The following is a 23,066-nucleotide window of genomic DNA, read 5'->3' as shown; positions in this document are numbered from 1 at the left end:
ATAGACCATTTCAGTTCCTTAAATTGTTACCGTAAGATCACTGAAGACCCTCCAACACTAGAGCAGCAAAATTTACATCACAGCAAAGAGATGTGTTGTGCTGGGGAGCCATGCAAGTAGTTTATATAAAGAATAAAGGAATAGGCACAGAGCTAGAGGAAAATAATATGACTGCAATAAGGAATCTTGAAACAGAGGAAAGGCTAAGCGAGTTCACATATAAAGATTCAGCCGTTCTGAATACTTATATAATACATTACCTTAATACTTGCCTTCTCTTTGAAGATTTTGGAGTGAAAATTGAAGGTGTGTGTGTATGTGTGTGTATGTAAGGGGGTGCATGATTACGTGAAGATTACCACCACAATCCCACCACTACTGAAACACAATTTGTCCTGTCCACTGCTGCATAATGACAAGCATTAATTTGCATCCTCTCACAATGGTGCGGGACCTGATGATGTCATCGATGTCCTCATGGGCCGCAGGAAAACTGTTACCCAATGGTGTGGCTGACTCTCGTTGGAACTTTTTTTCAGACATTCCGTATGAATAGGCAGGTATGCTCACAGCCAGCCAGACCTAAGCTTTTATTAGTCATAATGGCCTACTCTCCTAGAGTATCTGGGAAGCTGAACGTTTTATCTGGAGTCCACATGGAACAAGTGTTTCTCCTTGAATTCCGGCCTATGAAATGGATGGGGATAGTTAACAATAACGTAAGTCACGTCATCAAGCCACACCCACCTCCTTGCACACTGAGGGGCTGGTGCTAAAGTTGAAGGCAATTGCATCTAAATTTACAGGCATAACGTGTTCACTAAAATAAAAAACACAACTGTGTAAATCTGCAGATCTGCAATAGTCGTAGGTTGTGTATTAAGGCCCCCTTACATCAGCAATCGATTGTGGCAATCCAGCAATTTGCAATCGATTGTGTATAAAAATCTGCAATGTATGGGCTCAACAGATGGCAGATTGCAACCAAAAAGTGATTGGAATTGTTAAATCAGATTGTCCAACATGTTGGATTTCACAGATGGATTGGGGCTGTAGATTGCTAGTGTATGGCCATGATCAGCAGATCTGCAGACCATTTCTAGCAAAATGATGGGCCTTTCAAGATTGGAAGATCTGTGTTTGCTGCAATCGATCTGCAAATCACTAAAACAGATATGTAGTGTATGGGCATAGATTGCTAGATTGGGAAATCCTAACATCGGGCAATAAATCTTCAAATTGTTCAATTGTGGTTTTCAGATTGCACCAGGAGCGTATGCCATTTTTTGAAACATAGGTTTTAAAAGCAGAATACGTACTCGCAATTAGGTTTGATAGGTCTTAAATACAGCCCTCCCAGTCCAATGTACTAAAAAAGAGATGTGTGTGATGCAGAGATTAGCGGCGTAGCATCATTGGGGCTGGGGTCAAGTGATGCAGTTTGCATGGTCCATCCCACAGTGCTCATCTCCATCTCCCCTCTTTAGGCAAGTAAGCCTAAATTGTAAGTTTCTAGGGCGGGCAATGCGCACACAGTTTACAATAGCCCGGGTGGGTTCAAAAATGTGTCTCTTCCGATGGTAGCAGTGCACAGATCGTGGCATTTCTTGCAGAGTGGGAGCGAGGCGCATAAATGTTCCTAATTATGCATACACCCACACAGATTTTATGTCATGGGATTATTGAAATGTCATTCAAGCCATAGACTAGTACAGGGGCTGGCTGGCAACTTTTAGCCTGGGGGGCAAGTCCAGGACACTGGCCCATAAACAACGGCTTATCCTGAAATAGAGATTGCGAGGTCTCGCGCGCAGACCGACCGCGAGAGCGTGTCCTAATCAATGGCTCAAATAGGGGTGTTAGTTTCAATACATACACTAAATATAACATTATAAAAGAAAAATAAGATGGTGGTTATTTCTCAGAAATAGAGACAACATGGGGACACTGGAAAGAGGCAGTGGGTGACACTGGGAAGAGGCAGTGGGTGACACTGGAAAGAGGCAGTGGGTGACACTGGAAAGAGGCAGTGGGTGACACTGGAAAGAGGCAGTGGGTGACACTGGAAAGAGGCAGTGGGTGACACTGGGAAGAGGCAGTGGGTGACACTGGGAAGAGGCAGTGGGTGACACTGGGAAGAGGCGGTGGGTGACACTGGGAAGAGGCAGTGGGTGACACTGGAAAGAGGCAGTGGGTGACACTGGAAAGAGGCAGTGGGTGACACTGGAAAGAGGCTGTGGGTGACACTGGAAAGAGGCAGTGGGTGACACTGGAAAGAGGCAGTGGGTGACACTGGAAAGAGGCAGTGGGTGACACTGGAAAGAGGCAGTGGGTGACACTGGGAAGAGGCAGTGGGTGACACTGGGAAGAGACGGTGGGTGACACTGGGAAGAGGCGGTGGGTGACACTGGAAAGAGGCAGTGGGTGACACTGGAAAGAGGCAGTGGGTGACACTGGAAAGAGGCAGTGGGTGACACTGGAAAGAGGCAGTGGGTGACACTGGAAAGAGGCAGTGGGTGACACTGGGAAGAGGCAGTGGGTGACACTGGAAAGAGGCAGTGGGTGACACTGGAAAGAGGCAGTGGGTGACACTGGAAAGAGGCAGTGGGTGACACTGGGAAGAGGCAGTGGGTGACACTGTGAAGAGGCGGTGGGTGACACTAGGAAGAGACGGTGGGTGACACTGGGAAGAGGCAGTGGGTGACACTGGAAAGAGGCAGTGGGTGACACTGGAAAGAGGCGGTGGGTGAAACTGGGTTGAGGCGGTGGGTGACACTGGAAAGAGGCAGTGGGTGACACTGGGAAGAGGCAGTGGGTGACACTGGGAAGAGGCAGTGGGTGACACTGGGGAGGGATTAGAGGGTGACAGAGAGGGAAACAGGGAAAGGGAGTGGGTGATGAGAAGCAAACAGGCAGTCTTCACACCACACCGCTTCACACCACAGTCCCCATCAGCATAGCCCCCCTCAGCACAGCCCCTCACATCACAGGTGATACTGGGGAGAGACAGAGCAGAGCCCCTTACTTCACGGCTCTCCTCAACACAGCTCCTCTCATTTCCCCGCCAGTAGTCAACTTTGTTACTTACCTGTCGTGTCCTGCACAGCAGGGGACTGGCGGTGACATCGTGGGACTGGCGGCAGCAGCAGGTGAATCGGCGGTGACATCGCGGGATTGGCGGCGGCAGCAGGTGAATCGGCGGTGACAACGTGGGACTGTCGTGTCCTGCACAGCAGGGGACAGGCGGTGACATCGTGGGACTGGCGGCAGCAGCAGGTGACTCGGCGGTGACAACGCCAGACTGGCGGCAGCAGCAGATGAATTGGTGGCGACATCGTGGGCGGGACTGGTGGCAGCAGCAGGGCTTTGGCAGTGACAGCGCCGCCGCGTATCTGAACGGATGGGCCGGCAAAGTATGTGCTCAAGTGCTGTCTGCCTCCAAGGAGAGGGGAGGGGAGGGACCCGGCCAGGGGGGAGAGAGGCAGTCGGCAACATAAACACTAAACTAAGTTGCAGCAAGCAAGGAGAGCGCCTCTCTAGCATGGAGCCTCCCTGCAATGCATGCTTTGGCTTTGCTGAGAGTGTTTGCGACGGCCCTGGGACTGGCCCAGCGTGGACCGGCCCGGGGGCAGAGGGCACCCTGCCCCCCGGCCCAGCCCGCCACTGGACAAGTAGCATTTTAGGGTGGTATTCTCAGAGATGGTGAAAATCAAGTGTTGGCCTCAATACTTTTGGGCTTTCCCATAAAATCACTATGTAGGCGCTCTCACTTTTTAAAAGGGCTTATTTCGATATACAATATCAACTTTTACTCTCCCATAGCCAACCCTTAAAAGAAATTACATGAGCTGGCCTGGGAACGTAATGTAGGTGACTCTAGTACCTGCACGACTTCATTTAATATTCCATTCTGAGTCTGTGCTGTGTTGGCATACAGATGTATCCATATACACCTAACCTCCGTGCGCTAAAAGACACGTTACACAACATGCGAGTGCCATGCGTATCGGTAGCGCCGAGTGTCTTTTCGTGCGGCTTTTTCCTTACAGTGCGACTTGCAAGCGATGCTAATACGGCGCACAAGCAGCTTATGTTATCAGTAAAATGATATGCGGCATGCCTATATTCCGTGTGCTACTGCGGTTATATCTACATGCGAAATGCTACATTACAGTGTCACCGGCTGTGACACTGTAACGTAGCATTTCACATGCCGATGCAGTCACACACAGAATATAGGCATGCCGCATATCATTTTAATCAGCAGAAGATGCTTGCACATCAGCCTGCGAATAAGACACATTGTAAGAAGAAAAGTCACACGAATATATGCTCGGTGCTACCGACATGCGCCATGGCATGGTGCGACTAGAAGGGCTGTTTAATGCGCGAGGAAGCTATGTGGACATATCTGTATGTGTGGACAATGAGGTACCCGGCACATATGGTGGTCATGTACCAGCACTCAGCACTTCTGGACTGATTTAATTAGGACGGTAGTCGGTATGCAAATGTCGACCTCCCCTCTATAGTCTCTACTATGACACCGTATCCCCCACATTACTTGCCCATTACAGAATTAAACATTTCCTAAATACAGCTAAGTGCCAAATAGCATCAAACTGAAAATCGGGGTCCCCACCCTCCCTGTCGGCCATAATTAACGTAATTTGGTCTACTTACAAGAATGAACGCGTCACCTCGATCACTCATGATACTCCAGATAATTTTGTAAAGGTCTGGACTCTGGGCCTGATTCAGCAAGGAACGCAGTTGTAATATTCAGGCAATCGGCTGATTGTTGTGTACTGCACATGCGTATGCACCGCAGTGCACGTGTGCGAGCCAGCCACTGCGATAGCAGCGACTAAGCGACCCATCGCAGAGTGATTGACAGGAAGTGCCGTTTGCGGGTGGTGTTGGGGGAGGGGGGGTTGGCCAAACACAGGCATGCCAGTGCGTTTGAAGTGCATAAATTATCCACTGCGATGCCCTACGCAGCCTGAGGCCTCATAGCGTGAGTGGAAGTTATTAATTACTGAGTAAGGTCAGAGCTTGTACAAGTGTGCGTGAGGCTGCGATTGTACTCGAGATTGTACCGATGGTTTTGCAGTCTTGCTAAACATTACGGATGTGTTTAAGGTAAAGTGGGCGTCCTTACGTAGTGCAGCAGCGGCATAGCGACCGCAGTGAATTAGTATACTATCGTAGTGAGACTGCGTGCGTAATTGCTATTGCATTCCGTAGTGAATCAGGCCCTCTGCCCACTCTGAGGCCGGACCTCCCTTGAATATGAGTCAGTTCCCAAAACACAATGTCAATACAGAATGAAGGAGCAGAACACATGGTGGGAGATAATTTATGGTGCATTACCTTTAGCATATACTTACCTTCTTACCATACATTCTGGGAAACTTCAGAATTTTGGGGGCTCTTCCGGACTCCCCACTCTTCCGCATGATGCTCACTTCACATGCGCTGAATGGCGCGATTAGCATTGATCGAGCCATCATAGCTCAGCACCTCACTATACAATGCCATGAATAGCAAATTGATTTGGGAGTAGGATGGACGATGATGTGACCATGGTGACACACCTCCCACCTGGCTGCCCCTCTCTGGGATTTTCCTGGAGTCTTTTCATTTAAAGTCAGCTAAATATGCTTTAGTGTCACTATACACTATGTAGACAAAAGTGATTGGACGCTGACAGCAAATAGATTATTGATGTCAGAACTTTGCAGACACCCTTCTTGGCAAACTGTACACAAGTTCCTGGACAACAGCAGGCGGTATGTTTTATCATTCTGCCTTAAGTACAGTGACCAACTGTGACGCTGAAAAAGGTCGAGTCGGCCTAGAACATACCCGTCAACCCCATTGACAGTCTTTGGGATGAATTGGAATAAGATCTGGACTCTGAGCTGACCAGTCCATCCGGGTTACTGAATGTTGACAAAAACATTTGTTGGTTCCGTAGAACTGCAAGTGCAGTGTCAAACGCAGGATTTTTAAAGGGGGGTTTCCACACACACACATATATATATATATATATATATATATATATATACACACAGTGCTCGAAGTGGGAATTTAGAGGTGGGGGTATGGAAATTTGAATTCCCCCCCTACCTCTCACTCCCTGATACCCTTTTAGCCCCTGGTTCTCTCACCCACTGCACCTCTCCTCTCTCACCCCCCGCCATTTCTCCCTGCCTGCATCCCCCTCTCTCACCCCGTCTATTCTCTCTAACAGAATCCCTCTGCCAGCCCCTCTCTTTGATTCCCACTTACCTGCTACGGTGCATCTGGAACATAGCCGGGGCCCGGGATCATTGGGTCCCTGCTTCATTTTAACTGCAGGATAGCCACCATTGGCCGCCAGCCAATCCCGGCACGCAGACTGGTTCACTCGCTAAAGAAGGGGAGGATTTTTAATTTTGGTGTCCGGCCGTGAGCCAATGAGAAGCTGCCACCTGGCAGCTTCTCATTGGCGGGCGCTCTGTGAGCCATGATTGGCTGGCTGTCAGTTCTGCTGCCGCTGCTTACTGCTGCAGTCTAGCCGAGACACGAAACTCCCGGCTCCGTGACAGCGCCGGCGACGCCGATAGAGGTGTGTCCACAGCGGGACACATCTTCACACGCTGCTGTTCCAGCGCTGGGATCCCATACTCGATCCCAGCGCTGGTACATGTTCTGCAGCAAAAATGAAGTGACAGCGGGAAGTGGTCATACCGCCCCACTTCGACCACTGTATACTGTATATATATATATATATATATATATATATATACTTTGCATACACACACATAGCCATTGTGGTGCTGAATAGAGGCCAAAATATAAAAATTCTGTCAATGTCCCAATATTTATGCACCTGACTGTATAAATATATATATATATATATATACATTCTTTGCATACACACACGTGTTACACATACATTGCACGCACACACTTACCTCGTACTTGCCGATTATCTAGCTGCCCCATCCGGTAGGGAGCAGCCAGATCAGCTTGACTGGGGGGGTGTGGCCAGCAAACACGTTTTCGCGTCATTTTGGCCCTGCCCCCGCTACAAACTGCTGATATTACAGGCAGTGTGAAGCAGGGGGCGGGGCCAAAATGACACGATTCGACGTGAATCGCGTCACAAGCCCCCCTTCTGTCGTGAATTTTCTTGTAATTGTGGTGGGGGGCGGAAGGGGTCAGCAGCTGCCGGGAGAATTGCCTGCCTTCCCGGGAGTTTGGGAGCGCCACCCAATTTTCGGGAGGCTCCCAACCAAATCGGGAGGGTAGGCAAGTATGACTTACCTTGCACGATGCAGAGGAGCAGCGTGGAACTATGGCGCCTGGAGAAAGCGCATGTAATAGTGCCCCCCTCCCCCTTACTCCCTATACTGAACAGTGCCAGTGGGGTATGGACAGCCTGCGAGGGGAATACTGAAATGAAAAACAGCAAACAGTGGTAGTATCACGCTGGGCATTGAAGTCCCATTGGGGGAATAGAATGCTTTAACGGGTAGCTCCTTGCCAGTGCTTTATTTATGTATAGCACCTAGGATCTGACTTTTATCTTATTTGAATCATTGTTATTAGTCAATAGAGGAGATATATTATATATTCTGATCATTTAACTTAAATTGACAGAGTACATGTGCTAGAGTGAGATTCCACAGGGTGCACAGCTTATTACTGCATTACTGCCCCAAGCAACTATCACTGGAGTGGGAACACCTATGGGAAGCTCCCTCCTCACCTATGCTCCTGCTTCGCAAATATACATTGCACCTATATTAATGTGAGTACTACTAATCATGTCATGTCTACCACCATTACTATTATTTCAGGTCTCCTAATATTTTTTTAAAAGACCTTTAAAATAACACTGTGTGGTCATGCCTGGGAACACCTCCATTACTTTGAATAGCAAAGCAGTGAATTTTTTAAAACTTATACCTTGTAATTGAAGTTTAGGATTTTACCTCGGATGTGTAACTGTTAAGTCCATGAAAACACAATGAATGCATGAGGAGAGAAGGAGGGAGGGGATCAAACAGGAGAGGGGAGTGGAAAGTGCCATCAGTGAGGGTATGTGATAGAAGCCAATAAGAAAAGGAGAGGAGGGGGTGGTCACAGAAGCCAATAAGAAAAGGAGAGGGGTGGTCACAGAAGCCAATAAGAAAAGGAGAGGAGAGGAGAGGGGTGGTCACAGAAGCCAATAAGAAAAGGAGAGAGGTAGTGACAGAAGCCAATAAGAAAGTAGAGGGGAGGGACAAAGTCGATCAGAGAAGGGAGGTGACAGAAGCCAATAAGAAAAGGAGAGGACAGGGCAGAGAGCCAATCACAGGGTAGAGAGGGGAGGGAATTAAAGAGGTGAATGTAATCAATCTGACAGGAAAGGAGAGGTGACAGAAGATGATCACAGAGGAGGGAGGGCCGGAGGGGAGGCAATCTGGGCAGCTTCACGGAGCATGAAATGTAGAAACGGGATCTCAGAACCGTAACTTATTTAGGATATAGAGAAAACAAACCAAGATAAAAATAGCAGGCGGCCGTCATACTGTGCAGCGCCCCATTATTTCGGGAACACTGGATGGCGCCCTCTGTCCAATTTGGCACCTGGAGCGCATGCTCCACTGGAACCACCCTCGCTACACCCCTGGCACCACGTCATTAGGCCCCCCCCCCCCTAGTGGCAAAATACAGCGATTCGTGCGTCGATCAACAGGGGGCGGAGCCAAATGACGTGATTCTATCCTCCCGACTGACCAGTGAATCGCGGCATTTTGCCACGAGATGGATGGGGCTTAAGAACATGGTGCCTGCTCTTGAGTCTGTCAGGGGAGGTTCTGGGTACTGTGACACAGTTAGGTTAGGGGGTCCCTCTCCTGGGTAGAGGACTCCTTCCTTACACACACAGCAGCAGCAGGGAAGCAGCACACCAGTCTGGATGCAAGTACAAGCTGGTCGGCGCCAGTCTTTATTGTACAATGACAGAAATATAAAGAAAACATAAATATAAATCCTAGCCCTGTCGGGGCACTAACTTCACAGGTAGTTCCCTCACTACCAGAACCTGGCAGGGCCTAATGCCCTCGCCAGCAACAAAGCACAGCACAGTACTCACAAATAGGTTTTTCAAGTGTCTCTGAGCAAACTCCCTGCCTGCTCTCCCAGGTGAGACAATCATCCCTCAACACACTAGGCTTATATTGGCCACTCTCAGGTGGGAACCCAATCAAGTCTGTTACCAGGCTGCGAGAACCAAAACCTGGAGTGGCCGTGGGTGGAGCCCTCCCTCTCCTCTCACCCACAACCCCCAGGTCCCAAACCGGCTTTTCAAAAAGCCGAAACTCAAGCCTGCTACACTGCAGACTTTCTCCTGGGGGGTTTAAAACACAAAAGACAGGAATCTGGGACAAATGTACCTGCCACAGACCACTTTACCAGTGATCCTATCACATATCCCCCCCTTTGTTTCGACCTGTGGGGCGGAACAACTGAAGCCCCCAAACAATGACAACGCGTCAGCATTGGCCAGCTGGCTTCCTGGCCTGTGTTCCACTGAAAATTTTTAAGTTTGTAACGCCAAGAACCATCTTGTAATTCTCGCATTACTGTCCTTATTTTCAGACATCCACTTCAGAGGGGCATGGTCAGTGATCAATTTGAACTTTCTTCCGACCAAGTAGTACCTGAGAGCCTCTAACGCCCACTTTATGGCCAACGCCTCCTTCTCCACTGTGGCATAGTTTCTCTCATGTACATTCAACTTTCTGCTAAGATAGAAAATAGGGTGTTCCTCACCCTCCTTGTTCTGGGACAGGACAGCTCCTATACCTACTTCTGATGCATCGGTTTGTACTATGAATTCCCTTTCAAAATTAGGAGTCATCATGACTGGTTGGGAACACAATGCTACTTTCAACTCCTGAAAAGCTTTCTCTGCCTCAGGACTCCATTCTACCATGACTTTTTGTTTGCCTTTGGTCAGGTCAGTCAGTGGGACTGCCATGGTGGCAAAGTTGGGTATAAACCTCCTGTAGTACCCCGTAATTCCCAAGAAGGCTCTCACCTGATTCTTATTCAGAGGCCGTGGCCAGTTTTGTATGGCATCAACTTTATTGAGCTGAGGCTTTATCAGGCCTCTGCCAATGGTGTATCCCAGATATTTTACTTCCTCCATGCCTAGACAACACTTTTTTGGGTTGGCTGTCAAACCTGCCTTATACATGGAGTCCAACACTGCTTGTACCCTGGGTAAGTGAGACTGCCAATCAGGACTATGAACGACCACGTCATCCAGATACGCAGCCGCATACCGTCTATGGGGCCTTAGAATCCTGTCCATCATTCTTTGGAAGGTAGCAGGTGCCCCATGTAGCCCGAAGGGCAACATCTTGTACTGAAACAAGCCCTCTGGCGCTGAAAAAGCTGTCTTTTGTTTGGCGTTCTCGGTTAACGGTACTTGCCAATACCCTTTGGTTAGGTCAAGAGTGGTTAAATACCTTGCCATCCCTAGTCTCTCAATCAGTTCATCCACTCTTGGCATCGGGTAGGCATCGAATTTTGAAACACTGTTCAACTTTCGGAAGTCATTGCAGAAACGCACACTCCCGTCGGACTTTGGAATCAACACAATGGGACTTGACCATTCACTATGTGATTCTTCAATAACCCCTAACTCTAGCATATTTTTAATTTCTTTCGACACCGATTCTCTTTGTGCTTCTGGTAACCTATAGGGCTTTAGATTAACTTTAACCCCTGGGTCAGTGATGATGTCATGTTTAATGACCGAGGTTTTCCCAGGTACGTCAGAGAACAGCACCCTATTTCTAATCAGAAACTCCTTGACCTCTTGTTGTTGAATTGCCGACAGGGTTTTTGCCACTGTCACTTCGGGAACTAAGGGCCCTGGACTTACTGGAGGGTCTCAGACGGCCGACAGTACCGTTCTATCTTTCCAGGGCTTTAACAGATTTATATGGTATATCTGTTCCGGCTTTCTTTTCCCCGGCTGGTAAACTTTGTAATTGACCTGCCCCACTCTTTCTAAGATTTCAAAGGGCCCTTGCCATTTAGCCAAAAGTTTATTTTCCACAGTGGGAACCAATACTAACACTCTGTCCCCAGGAGCAAAGCTGCGTAACCGAGCATTGCGGTTGTATACCCGCTGCTGTGCCTGTTGAGCCTGTTCCAGGTGCTCTCTCACTATCGGCACTACCGCAGCAATTCTCTCCTGCATTTGAGAAACATACTCAATCACCGTTTTGTAAGGATTAGACTGCCCCTCCCATGTCTCTTTGGCAATGTCTAGTAACCCCCTTGGGTGTCTCCCATACAACAAGTCGAAGGGTGAAAACCCGGTGGAGGACTGGGGAACTTCTCTTATGGCCAACAATAAACACGGCAATAAGTAGTCCCAATCCCTACCATCCTTGTCGACCACTTTCCTAAGCATGTGTTTTAACGTCTTGTTAAACCTCTCGACCAGCCCATCGGTTTGGGGGTGATAAACCGAAGTTCTTAACTGTTCGATTTTGAACAGGCGGCATAACTCTTTCATGACTTTGGACATAAACGGTGTACCCTGGTCAGTTAGTATCTCCTTAGGTATACCCAGCCTGCTAAAGACATGAACTAGCTCTCTGGCAATGGTCTTGGTTGACGTATTGCGCAACGGGATCGCTTCCAGGTACCTGGTAGCGTAATCCATTATGACCAGAATATACTGGTGTCCCCTGGCAGACTTCATTAAGGGTCCAACCAAATCCATCGCTATTCTTTCAAACGGCACCTCTATGATAGGCAATGGAACTAGTGGACCCTTAAAATGTGGCCTGGGAGCATGATACTGACACTCAGGGCAGGATGCGCAAAAGTCAGATACCTCTTTATGAAGCCCGGGCCAGAAAAACCTCTGCATTATTCGCTCAGTGGTTTTCTCTACCCCTAGATGGCCTGCCGTTATATGACCATGGGCCAGATCCAACACTGTTCTTCTGTAGGCTTTGGGAACTATTGGTTGTTCCACAACATCTTCCCCCTTCTTAGTCACCTGATATAACAAATCCTGACACATTGCCATGTGGGGATAGGACAAAGGACTATCAGGGTCTACGGGTTTACCATCAACTACTTTTACATTCTCCCTGGCTTTTACCAAAGTAGGGTCATTCAACTGCTCCATGGCAAAGACCTCTCTTCTGACCTCTAAATCAGGCAGACGATCACCTGGCCCAACAACACTTCCCACCTCAATGGGAGGCACATCAGTTGGCGGGCCACCGTCACGTTCCACATTCTCTAGTTCGCCAACCATAGTAGAAAAAGGGAATAACTCTGACTCAGAAGAAACTCCCTCCTCCACTACATCGACAACCTTCTCAAATGGATCGGGGTTGTTCACCTCTGGAACAAAACGGCTTTCCCACAACTTCCAGAAGTGAGCAAAGTCTCTCCCCAATATTGCATCGTACACCAGACCATGCACCAAACCCACAGAAACTATAGCAGAGCCACATGGTGTCTCGATGTCACCTTGGCCGTAACATAATATCGAGTATCCCCATGTATGCAGGTCACACCAACAGTTTTCCCTGTATGCCTCAAGGGGTTCACCAACTCAGCTTTTATAAGTGTCACCAAGCTACCAGAGTCTAACAGTGCCTCTACTCGGTTGCCATCTACAGTGAGTACACACATGTGCTTATCAGTCTCAGCCTGCCGGTCAGCCGTACAGGCTATCTGTGCAAAGAAAGACCCCCTGCGGTAGACATGAGCAGTATCACATTGCATAGGTTCAGTTGTAAGTGCACAATTAGCGGCAATATGGCCGAAGCCACCACATCGGAAACACGGAGTCATATTAATGTCTAGTCGTTTACGGGGCAAGAACCTTCCCGGCCTGGCAGGCCTGTCTCCAGGTTCTACACCCTCAGTCTTAGGTACATTCCACCGCCCAGCACCCTTCTCCCCTGGAACAGTCTTACCAGTGTCTCTGGGAGGTCGCCGGTGCGCCATCGGGGCTCGGTGGGGCATACTCATCAGCTCCTCAGCCGCCACGTACCTCTCCACCAGCTCGACCAACTGGTCCGCGGACTTAGGGTCTGCATGGCTCACCCACTTGCGCAGAGTCACAGGTAATGATCGCAGGTACCGGTCCATCACGACCCTTTCCACGATCTGTGGTCCCGTCAGCGTCTCGCGCTGTAGCCATTTTGAGGACAGATGGACGAGGTCATGCATCTGTGAACGTGGAGGCTTGTCCTTATGGAACTCCCAGCGGTGGACCCGTTGGGCACGAACAAAGGTGGTGACTCCCAAGCGAGTTAGGATCTCCTGTTTTAGTTTTTTATAGTCCTTGGCATCAGCCAGGCATAAGTCGAAATATGCTTTTTGTGGCTCCCCAGACAAAAAAGGTGCCACCAGACTTGCCCACTGCTCCTTGGGCCAACTCTCCCTCTCGGCCGTTCTTTCAAATGTGGCGAGATAGGCCTCCACATCATCGCCGGAAGTCATCTTTTGGAGGAAGTGACTGGCTCGTACGGAGTGAGTGGTGGTGGGAGGACCAGTATTAACATCTCTGGGCCGGGCGACCAGGTGCTGTACCACCTCTCTTATGGCCTTGCTGTTTTCCACTAAGGCCTGGCGGGTTTCCACGACGGCGACCTGTTGTTGCCTCTGGGCTGTCTCCAAGGCCAACAGTTGCACCCTGGTGGATTCCTGCTGAGCCCAGGTAGCTTCCTGCTGAAGTTTGTTTGTCTCCTGCTGAGCTGCTGTAGCTTGGAGCAAGGCTTTAATAATGTCCTCCATTTTGTCCTGGGGTGTAGGTTGGAAGCTGAACCTTGCCTCTCTGAGCATTGGCTGACGCCTCCTCTATGGGACTCCAAGGACACAGTGTTATTTCCACACTCACCAATTGGGTGTCTGTCCCTTTAATTTTTAAACGGAAAGTTTTCCTCTCACTGCAACTTCAGTGTGTGTGGTTGCCCGCATTCTCCACCATATTGTGACACAGTTAGGTTAGGGGGTCCCTCTCCTGGGTAGAGGACTCCTTCCTTACACACACACAGCAGCAGGGAAGCAGCACACCAGTCTGGATGCAAGTACAAGCTGGTCGGCGCCAGTCTTTATTGTACAATGACAGAAATATAAAGAAAACATAAATATAAATCCTAGCCCTGTCGGGGCACTAACTTCACAGGTAGTTCCCTCACTACCAGAACCTGGCAGGGCCTAATGCCCTCGCCAGCAACAAAGCACAGCACAGTACTCACAAATAGGTTTTTCAAGTGTCTCTGAGCAAACTCCCTGCCTGCTCTCCCAGGTGAGACAATCATCCCTCAACACACTAGGCTTATATTGGCCACTCTCAGGTGGGAACCCAATCAAGCCTGTTACCAGGCTGCGAGAACCAAAACCTGGAGTGGCCGTGGGTGGAGCCCTCCCTCTCCTCTCACCCACAACCCCCAGGTCCCAAACCGGCTTTTCAAAAAGCCGAAACTCAAGCCTGCTACACTGCAGACTTTCTCCTGGGGGTTTAAAACACAAAAGACAGGAATCTGGGACAAATGTACCTGCCACAGACCACTTTACCAGTGATCCTATCACAGTACTCAGAAATCCACTATGCGTGCTCTACTGAAGTGCATGGGCCTCCCTACAAAGTGTTAGTGGCCATTTGGAACGCGTATGCATTTCGATTGCTCGGGGATGTCCAATCACTTTTGTCAGCATAGTGTACTTAAAGAGCAGAAACCCAGAGATTGAAAAGTTAGTAACAATATGGAGATACAGTAACTACTGTGCAGTATTTTAGAACACATAGATGCCTCCAGTTATGTTATATTATACGTGTCTACTTTCACATTGCTACAAAAGATTTTTGATGATATCATTATAAATGATACATGATTATGTAAAAAAATATATAAGCATTTTCAGGGCTATTGTAATATATATATAACAAAAAATTTTAACTGACTTACCTCCCCCACCTCCAAGAAGACTTGCATTTGCTGAAAATAAGAAAAAATAATAATTTGATTAATAAACTAAGCTTAAATATGCAGTACAAGCAATAAGTGACCATTCTTCTGTAATTGTCTTTAATCATTAGCAGGATGGTGCATTTCAATTTCATAGACACTTGAAGCAGTGAGTTTGTCGGTGATATGCAACAGCTTCCCACTAGATATATATATATATATATAAATATATATTTACCATACTTAAATTATTTTCACAGCCTATGCATCAACAGTTTCATGTCACACATCTTATTTTGAAGCTTAAGATATTTAATGAAATTGCTGTCAAGATTCAACATTTTCACAGCAGAGTGTCTTTTGTACAGAATCTCACATTATCTAAATACCAACCCTATGTGTTCTTTGAAGACATTTAGTTTGGAATGATATTGGAAAAAGTAGTAGTAGTAGTATAAGGCAGAAAATAGGATTAATTAAGCATGACAACGAAAGGAAAAATACTTTCAACTTAAGATCTAGTCAGAACAGGAACTTCTATGCAGATCTCAGTTACTAAACCTTGATAGGCATTTTTGCCCTATTAAAAATAATCATTTGTGATGTTCTAGCAATGAGTACTTGCTAGAAATAAGTGCAGATTTCACATTTCACTAACATATTAAGTCAAGACCCCAAAATTCAATACTGTCTACAAATTAACACATTACAGAAATATGCATCTTAAAAGGTTATTTTCTGAGAATTCACCAAGCTGTTTTCATTGTCAAGCAATAATTGCTATCTATGCTCATGCTAGAAGGTAGTAGATATTAGAGAACCCCACAGCAAAGTTTTGTATAGGTCCTATATACCGACATATGGTGAAAAACTCACAAATATGCAAAAGGTCTAATAGATAAGGCAGGACCCCTCAGCTATGGACCACATGGCAAATTTGTAGTTAAGTCCTTGCCACGGGGTCTGTAGACTCATGACCTTGGCAAGCATGACTTGTGGGTGTGGAACGGTTAATCAAAACAAAACAACCAGGTCTGTCTAAAAGTGATTAAAAACATTCACCCATAATTGTATCTCACACTTGCTATTTAACCAAAATCATCAGTTACTCTCTGTCTGATCTCAAACTGAATTCACAACCTAATTTAATCAAAGCTAACTTAAACCAAACTATTTCCTGCATTAGTTGTAGTGTTATAAAAACATATCTGGAACATGACTTCTTTAAGAACATAAAGACAGAATATTATTAAATGGTGTTTAACATGACAAAAAGTCACAATGCTTATTGATTGAAATGGTAATAACAAATTGACATACAGAAAATAGAAATGCAACTTTTTTTTTAATAAACAAAAAAATAAACTGTAATGGCACATAAATGTTCCACTTGGGGAAGGGTAGAAGATATGACAATTCATCAGTAGTAGTTGGGACACCAAATCCAATAAGATGCCATTTCTGCAACAAGTTTTTGGTATAGTGATAGCAAAGGCATACTAACTGGCATGCACACCCATCCATCCTTCAATGCACATATATGAGTTGGGGAAAAGAGAGAGGGGAGCTCCTCCGGCAGGCCCTTTACTATAAACAGAACAAACTAATGCCAGCTGAGGAAAGCATTAGCTAATGCCAGCTGAGGAAAGCATTAGCTATGAAAAGCTTGTTAAATAGCCCCATATCTCATGCCCATAGAGAAATAGGGAAGTGACAGTTCTTTAGTAAAACAGGCAAGTGAATGCCAAACATATCTGTGATATTTCAGGTCTTAGAAGTGGTGTGGTATGAAAAGTTGACATACAGAATGTCGACAGACAGAATATTAACCCTAACTCTAAAAATAAGACAAAAATGTACTGTCAACATTCTGTTGCCGACTGTTAAATGTGCACATTATGAACTTGTCCACATTTAAACCATGTCCACATTTGTGAATGTCTACATATTGTTTGTCGAACTAATGTCCATGTCGACATTCCGACTGTCGTTATTCAGAACCCGACAACATTCTGAATGACGACATTCTGACTGGATACCCTTAGAGGAACAATAAATAACAATTTGACTTCAGTTTGCCATAATCCCGCAACAACTGACATTTTGTGGGATTTTTGGATTAAGGCTAGATCAGAGCTGGCAGGAAAGAAAAGGGAAGGGGAGAGAGAGAGAGAGCGCAAGAGAGCAAGAAAATATATATGACACCAAAACAAAACTACACCCAGATAATAAATGCAATTGGTTGTAATCTCTCATTACTTCTCTTATTTCCTTTAATTTAAATAATGGTATTTTCAGCTATAGGGCCCGATTTAACAACGAGTTTTATCATACGCAACGAGTTTTAAAACGGTGCTCCAGCCAATCAGCTCCCAACTGTAATTTTTCAAACAGATGACAGTTAGGAGCTGATTGGCTGGAGCACCATTATCATAAGAAACTAATTATAAAACTCGCTGCATATGATAAAACTCATTGATAAATGAGGCCCATAATTGTTACAGTAAAATTTTGGGATGCTTGATCCAGAAATGGATCCAGTGCTATTTAACAAGATGAGGATTTTATTATTATTTCTGCACAACAAAGATGAAATTGTTAGCAGCCTCCCTGGAGAAAAACACAACTACTTCACATAGAAATAGGCTGGACATCAAGGACTTTTGGTAACAATGCCAACTAATTTACGAATACATCCAGATACGGTTCCTTCTATATGCCAGTATACATTAAGAGTTTTCAATATCTCAAGTACCCGGTATAGAAGGATTAGGGTCATTGGTTCGAGGACATTTGGCCACAATGCAATGTTTGAACACTACACCACTTGATGGTATACTTCTTGAGCATAACTGTTATGACCATTTAACTCTTAGGTGCCTGAAGTACTGAACAGAATACTGCTATAGAATATTATTATATCCCTGAGAGAATGTTGCTGCAAGTCACATGCATGAACTGGTAAATTAGTTGCTTGGAGCTGTTGGGTACATTAGAATTAGAATGAGGGTGGGATAGCGTAGAGGGATATATTCTAATTACTGTGGCAGTGGGTTGGCTGCATATCAAATGCATTAGTTTTATTTTTTTGATTGGATTGGTTAAATTAGGGCACAACACAAATTAGCTGAGTGTAGTTGCATCCAATGCAAGATATTGATGTTTCCTAGACAAGGCTGGTGCTACCATTGTGTGGATCTAGGTGGTCATCTAGGGCACCAATAATTAGAGGGCATCTAAAACAAACTGTAATAACATCACACAGCCAATGTTTTTTTTTATTTTCCCGTGGTGCCCCCTGGCCCACACAGAATGTTGTCTACCGAAACAGAGGAGAAGTAGCAGGCTTGGGAGTGAGGTGTTTGATTATGATGTCACTTCTTATCACCACTGTGCCAGACTAAAGGGGCCCATGTATCTGCGCCACAATTCCTCCGATGCCGATCAAAACCGCCAATTTGCAGGTGATGAACGGCGATCCGATGGGGAATCAAATAAGTTCTGCATGTTAAAGATCCCAGATTTGACAAACTCATTTAATTTGTCGTTGGGATTGGCAAATCAAAAAAATCCATCATGGTTGGATTTCCCCGAGGCCCTGACCCAGGCGTCTGGTGATCAGGGAATTGCAACAATCTGTCACCGATGTATGAGGGCCTTAAAGTGACCAGGAGAAGTTGTCCAATCTGATAAGGTAAGATATAAAGAGGACACCTTCCTAGGAATAGGGACACTTTCTGAAGGACCGGACCATAGCTATGTATGTAGTTAAAGTTGCAAGGTGGCTTAAAGAAACCAATTTTAAGTAATCACTAGGTGATCAAACCCTTAATAAGCATGTGAATAAATATTATTATTATTGTTATCTTGTAAGGTGGCTAAAATCTATTTTCTCCATCAAACAGACTCAATAAAGTTCAAGGTTTCAAGGCTTCTTTCATTGAAAAATAATAGAAAATCCACAAAGTATGCCGTTCCATTACCATGTTGGCATTTTTAAAGTGCCAGCAAATGCCAAACCTGGCTGCACGTAATGACGACTTTGCTCTTAATACAGCTAAAATGTGATGATATGTCCAAGATGGAAGCAGGCAGGATTATATTTCAGATGAAAATTACCAGTTAAGATAAAATGCACAAAGAGCTTTTCACATTAATAAGTATATAAACCTAGTTTTTCCCTGCATTAACTTCCCTTTCAAAATTAACCATAGGTGGCGGCCCATTTTATTTATGACAACCAAGTGATTTGGCTAAAGCGCATATTACACTTCATTAATAAATGTCATTCACACAGGAAAAGCAGCAAAAAAAAGTAAAAAAAAAAAAATATAGTACAAAGGATTGAAACTACATGAAATGTCAAATAGGGTCCGACTCAGTAATCATGGTTGTATTTCATCTATGTCCAGTTTTGACGATACCTGTTTTCTATGAGAAAATAAAAAAGTCTCGGTGACCTTAAAGTGATTTATACATATATTATATACACATAAAAACAATAAATTAATCAGAACAATGCTTAATTTTTGTTTTGCTTGTTATTCACTGTGCTTTGTTTTTATCATAAAATAAAAATACATAGATTTACATATTATTAATTAACATGGCCACCTTTTATCTGTAATAACTTCTTTCACATGAGGTTTCTTCATCTAAAGGCGGGTATCCACTACGACATCATTATCGTTCAATCACTCCTTAACTGGGCACAAATCAGGCATGCTAATCTCGAAAACGACAAGAGTGCGCGCTCCCGCTGGTCGTTTCCGACATCAATTATCGCCTGAACATGCTGGTCACTCTGCCAATAACAACAGATAGACCATGTTCGGGGATGATGGAGGGTGTCTACACTGAACGACTGATCATTCAGTGTAGGCACTGCAGGGGATGGGGAACGAAGGTACTATTACGATGTCGTACTGTCTTTTTCTCATCTGCCAGTGGATTGGGGCAGCAGACGGTGTAATGGTTAGCATTACTGCCTCACAGCACTGAGGTCGTAGGTTCGATCCCCTCCACGGCCCTAACTGTGTGGAGTTTGTATATTCACCCTGTGCTCGTGTGGGTTTTCTCCCACACTCCAAAAATATACAGTCAGGTGCATAAATATTGGGACATTGACAGAATTTTCATATTTTGGCCTCTATTCACCACCACAATGTCTTTGAAATGAAACACAAGATGTGCTTTAACTGCAGATTTTCTGTTTTATTTTGCGGGTAATTACATCCAAATCAGGTGAACGGTGTAGGAATTACAACGGTTTCTATATGTGCCTCCCACTTTTTAAGGGGCCAAAAGTAATGGGACTATCAACTCAAAACCTATGTCATGGACAGGTGTGGGCTATTCCATCGTTTATCAATTAAGCAGGTAAAAGGTCTGGAGTTGATTCTAGGTGTGACATTTGCATTTGGAATCAGTTGCTGTCAACTCTTAATATGAGATCCAAAGAGCAGTCACTATCAGTAAAGCAAGCCATCATTAGGCTGAAAAATCAAAACAAACCCATCAGAGAGATAGCAAAAACTTTTTAGGTGTGGCCAAATCAACTGTTTGGAACATTCTTAAAAAGAAAGAATGCACCAGAGAGCTCAGCAACACCAAAAGACCCGGAAGACCACAGAAAACAACTGTGGTGGATGCCAGAAGAATTATTTCCCTGGTGAAGATAAACCCCTTCACAACAGTTAGCCAAATCAAGAACACTCGCCAGGAGGTAGGTGTATATGTGTCAAAGTCAACAATCAAGAGAAGACTTCACAACAGTGAATATAGAGGGTTCACCACAAGATGTAAACCATTGGTGAGCCACAAAAACAGGAAGACCAGATTAGAGTTTGCCAAACAACATCTAAAAAAGCCATTACAGTTCTGGAACAACATCCTATGGACAGATGAGACAAATATCAACTTGTACCAGAGTGATGGGAAGAGAAGAGTATGGAGAAGGAAAGGAACTGCTCATGATCCAAAACATACCACCTCATCAGTGACGCATGGTGGTGGTAGTGTCATGGCGTGGGCATGTATGGCTGCCAATGGAACTGGTTCCCTTGTATTTATTGATGATGTGACTGCTAACAAAAGCAGCAGAATGAATTCTGAAGTGTTTCGGGCAATATTATATGCTCATATTCAGTCAAATGCTTCAGAACTCATTGGACGGCGCTACACAGTGCAGATGGACAATGACCCGAAGCATACTGCAAAAGCAACCAAAGAGTTTTTTAAGGCTAAAAAGTGGAATGTTATGAAATGGCCAAGTCAATCCCCTGACCTGAATCCGATTGAGCATGCATTTCACTTGATGAAGACAAAACTGAAGGGAAAATGCCCCAAGAACAAGCAGGAACTGAAGACATTTGCAGTAGAGGCCTGGCAGAGCATCGCCAGGGATGAAACCCAGCATCTGGTGATGTCTATGCGTTCCAGACTTCAGGCTGTAATTGCCTGCAAAGGATTTGCAACAAAGTATTAAAAAGTGAAAGTTAGATTTAGGATTGTTTAGTTTGTCCCATTACTTTTGGCCCCTTAAAAAGTGGGAGGCACATATAGAAACCGCTGTGATTCCTACACCTGATTTGGATGTAATTACCCTCAAATTAAATCTGAAAGTCTCCAGTTAAAGCACATCTTGTTTGTTTCATTTCAAAGCCATTGTGGTGGTGAATAGAGGCCAAAATATGAAAATTCTGTCAATGTCCCAATATTTATGCACCTGACTGTATATACTGGTAGGTTAATTGGCTCCCAACAAAAAAAATAAAATTAAAAAAATTAACCCTCATTTGTATGTGTGTGAGTATGTGGTAAGGAACATAGGGCCTGATTCAGACCCACTCGCGAGCGGCTGTCCGCTCGCAAGTGGGTCGATGTTATGGACTGAGCATGCGCACGACGGAGGGAGCTCCGTCGTGCGCATGCGCCAGACGCGACGAGCGAAGGAAAGTCCTTCGCTCGTTGTGTCCGATCAAAGGGGGCGTGCTGTCAATGTTGATTGACAGCACGCCCCCTTTGGTGGGCGTGCCTCCCTGACGGGGGCGTTCCTAAGGAAACGCCTCCCGTCAGAAGCCGGCCCACTGACATCACTAGTGATGTCAGTGGGAGTGATTTTGGCTCTGATAGAGCCAAAATCACTCCGGAGCTTGCGGTTGAAAACCTCAACCGCAGGCTCCGGCTCGTAAATTCGATGGTCGCGATGGTCTCGACCATCGCGACCATCACAATGCACACTCGTATAGCCTGTGGGTGGTGACCCACAGCTATACGAGCGTCCAGGAGGACGCTCCATGAAAATGGAGCCCGGCCCTCATTCAGAGCGTGCGCTCTGCTCAGAGCGTACGGCTCTGAATGAGGGCCATAGATTGTAAGCTCCACTGGGGCAGGGACTGATGTGAATGGCCAAATATTCTTTGTACAAAACTGCGTAATGTGTGCACTATACAGTGGCGGGCTGGGCTGGGGGGCAGGGTGCCATGTGCCCCCCGGGCCGCAGCGTCATGCTGGCCGCGGGCCGTCTGTGTCACTGTGACACAGGCTGCACCGTGTGTGTAGCGCTGACCGGACGGAGTTCGGTCAGCGCTACACAAGTGGCAAACACACAGCGCCGGCACCGGCAGCTGTGTGTTTGTTTTGAACAGCAGCCAATGAGAGTCTGTCAGACTCTCATTAGCTGCTGCTGTGCCCACTGCAGGAGCCGCTCCATCTTCTGGCTCCCGCAGTGGGCAGTGGGAGAGGCGTCATGATGTCATGACGTCTCTCCCATAATGCAGAGCGGCCGGCCCGGGATGGACAGACGGAGGAGCGGATGGCGACGGTGGGAGCAGGGATTCAGGTAAGTGTTTTTTTTTTTTTTTATTACATGTGTCTACTGGGGGAAAGGCAGGCACTACAAGGGGGAGACCACTACTGGGGGCACTACAAGGGGGGGATTACTACTACTGGGGGCACTACAAGGGGGGAACCACTACTGGAGGCACTGCAAGGGGAGGACTACTACTACTGGGGGCAATACAAGGGGGGGACTACTACTACTGGGGGCACTACAAGGGGGGGGACTAC

The 23,066-nt window shown here is 46.1% G+C and overlaps 1 protein-coding gene across 1 annotated transcript in view; it reads right to left on the bottom strand.

Annotated features, from left to right (window-relative positions):
* Positions 1-23,066, bottom strand: part of LOC148479116 (ADP-ribose glycohydrolase MACROD2-like) — an 878,670-nt gene that overhangs the window by 324,738 nt on the left and 530,866 nt on the right. Inside the window, exon 3 of the mRNA XM_088454937.1 lies at positions 14,997-15,026. Coding sequence (XP_088311063.1) covers positions 14,997-15,026 — 30 coding nt within the window. The remainder of the gene's footprint in view (positions 1-14,996; positions 15,027-23,066) is intronic.

This window comes from Taudactylus pleione, unplaced genomic scaffold, assembly GCF_031769625.1.
Source record: "Taudactylus pleione unplaced genomic scaffold, aTauple2 ptg000636l, whole genome shotgun sequence".
NCBI classification, from domain to species: Eukaryota; Metazoa; Chordata; class Amphibia; order Anura; family Myobatrachidae; genus Taudactylus; species Taudactylus pleione.
The sequence above is the reverse complement of the archived record's forward strand: the minus strand, read 5'-3'. Positions and strand labels throughout refer to the sequence as shown.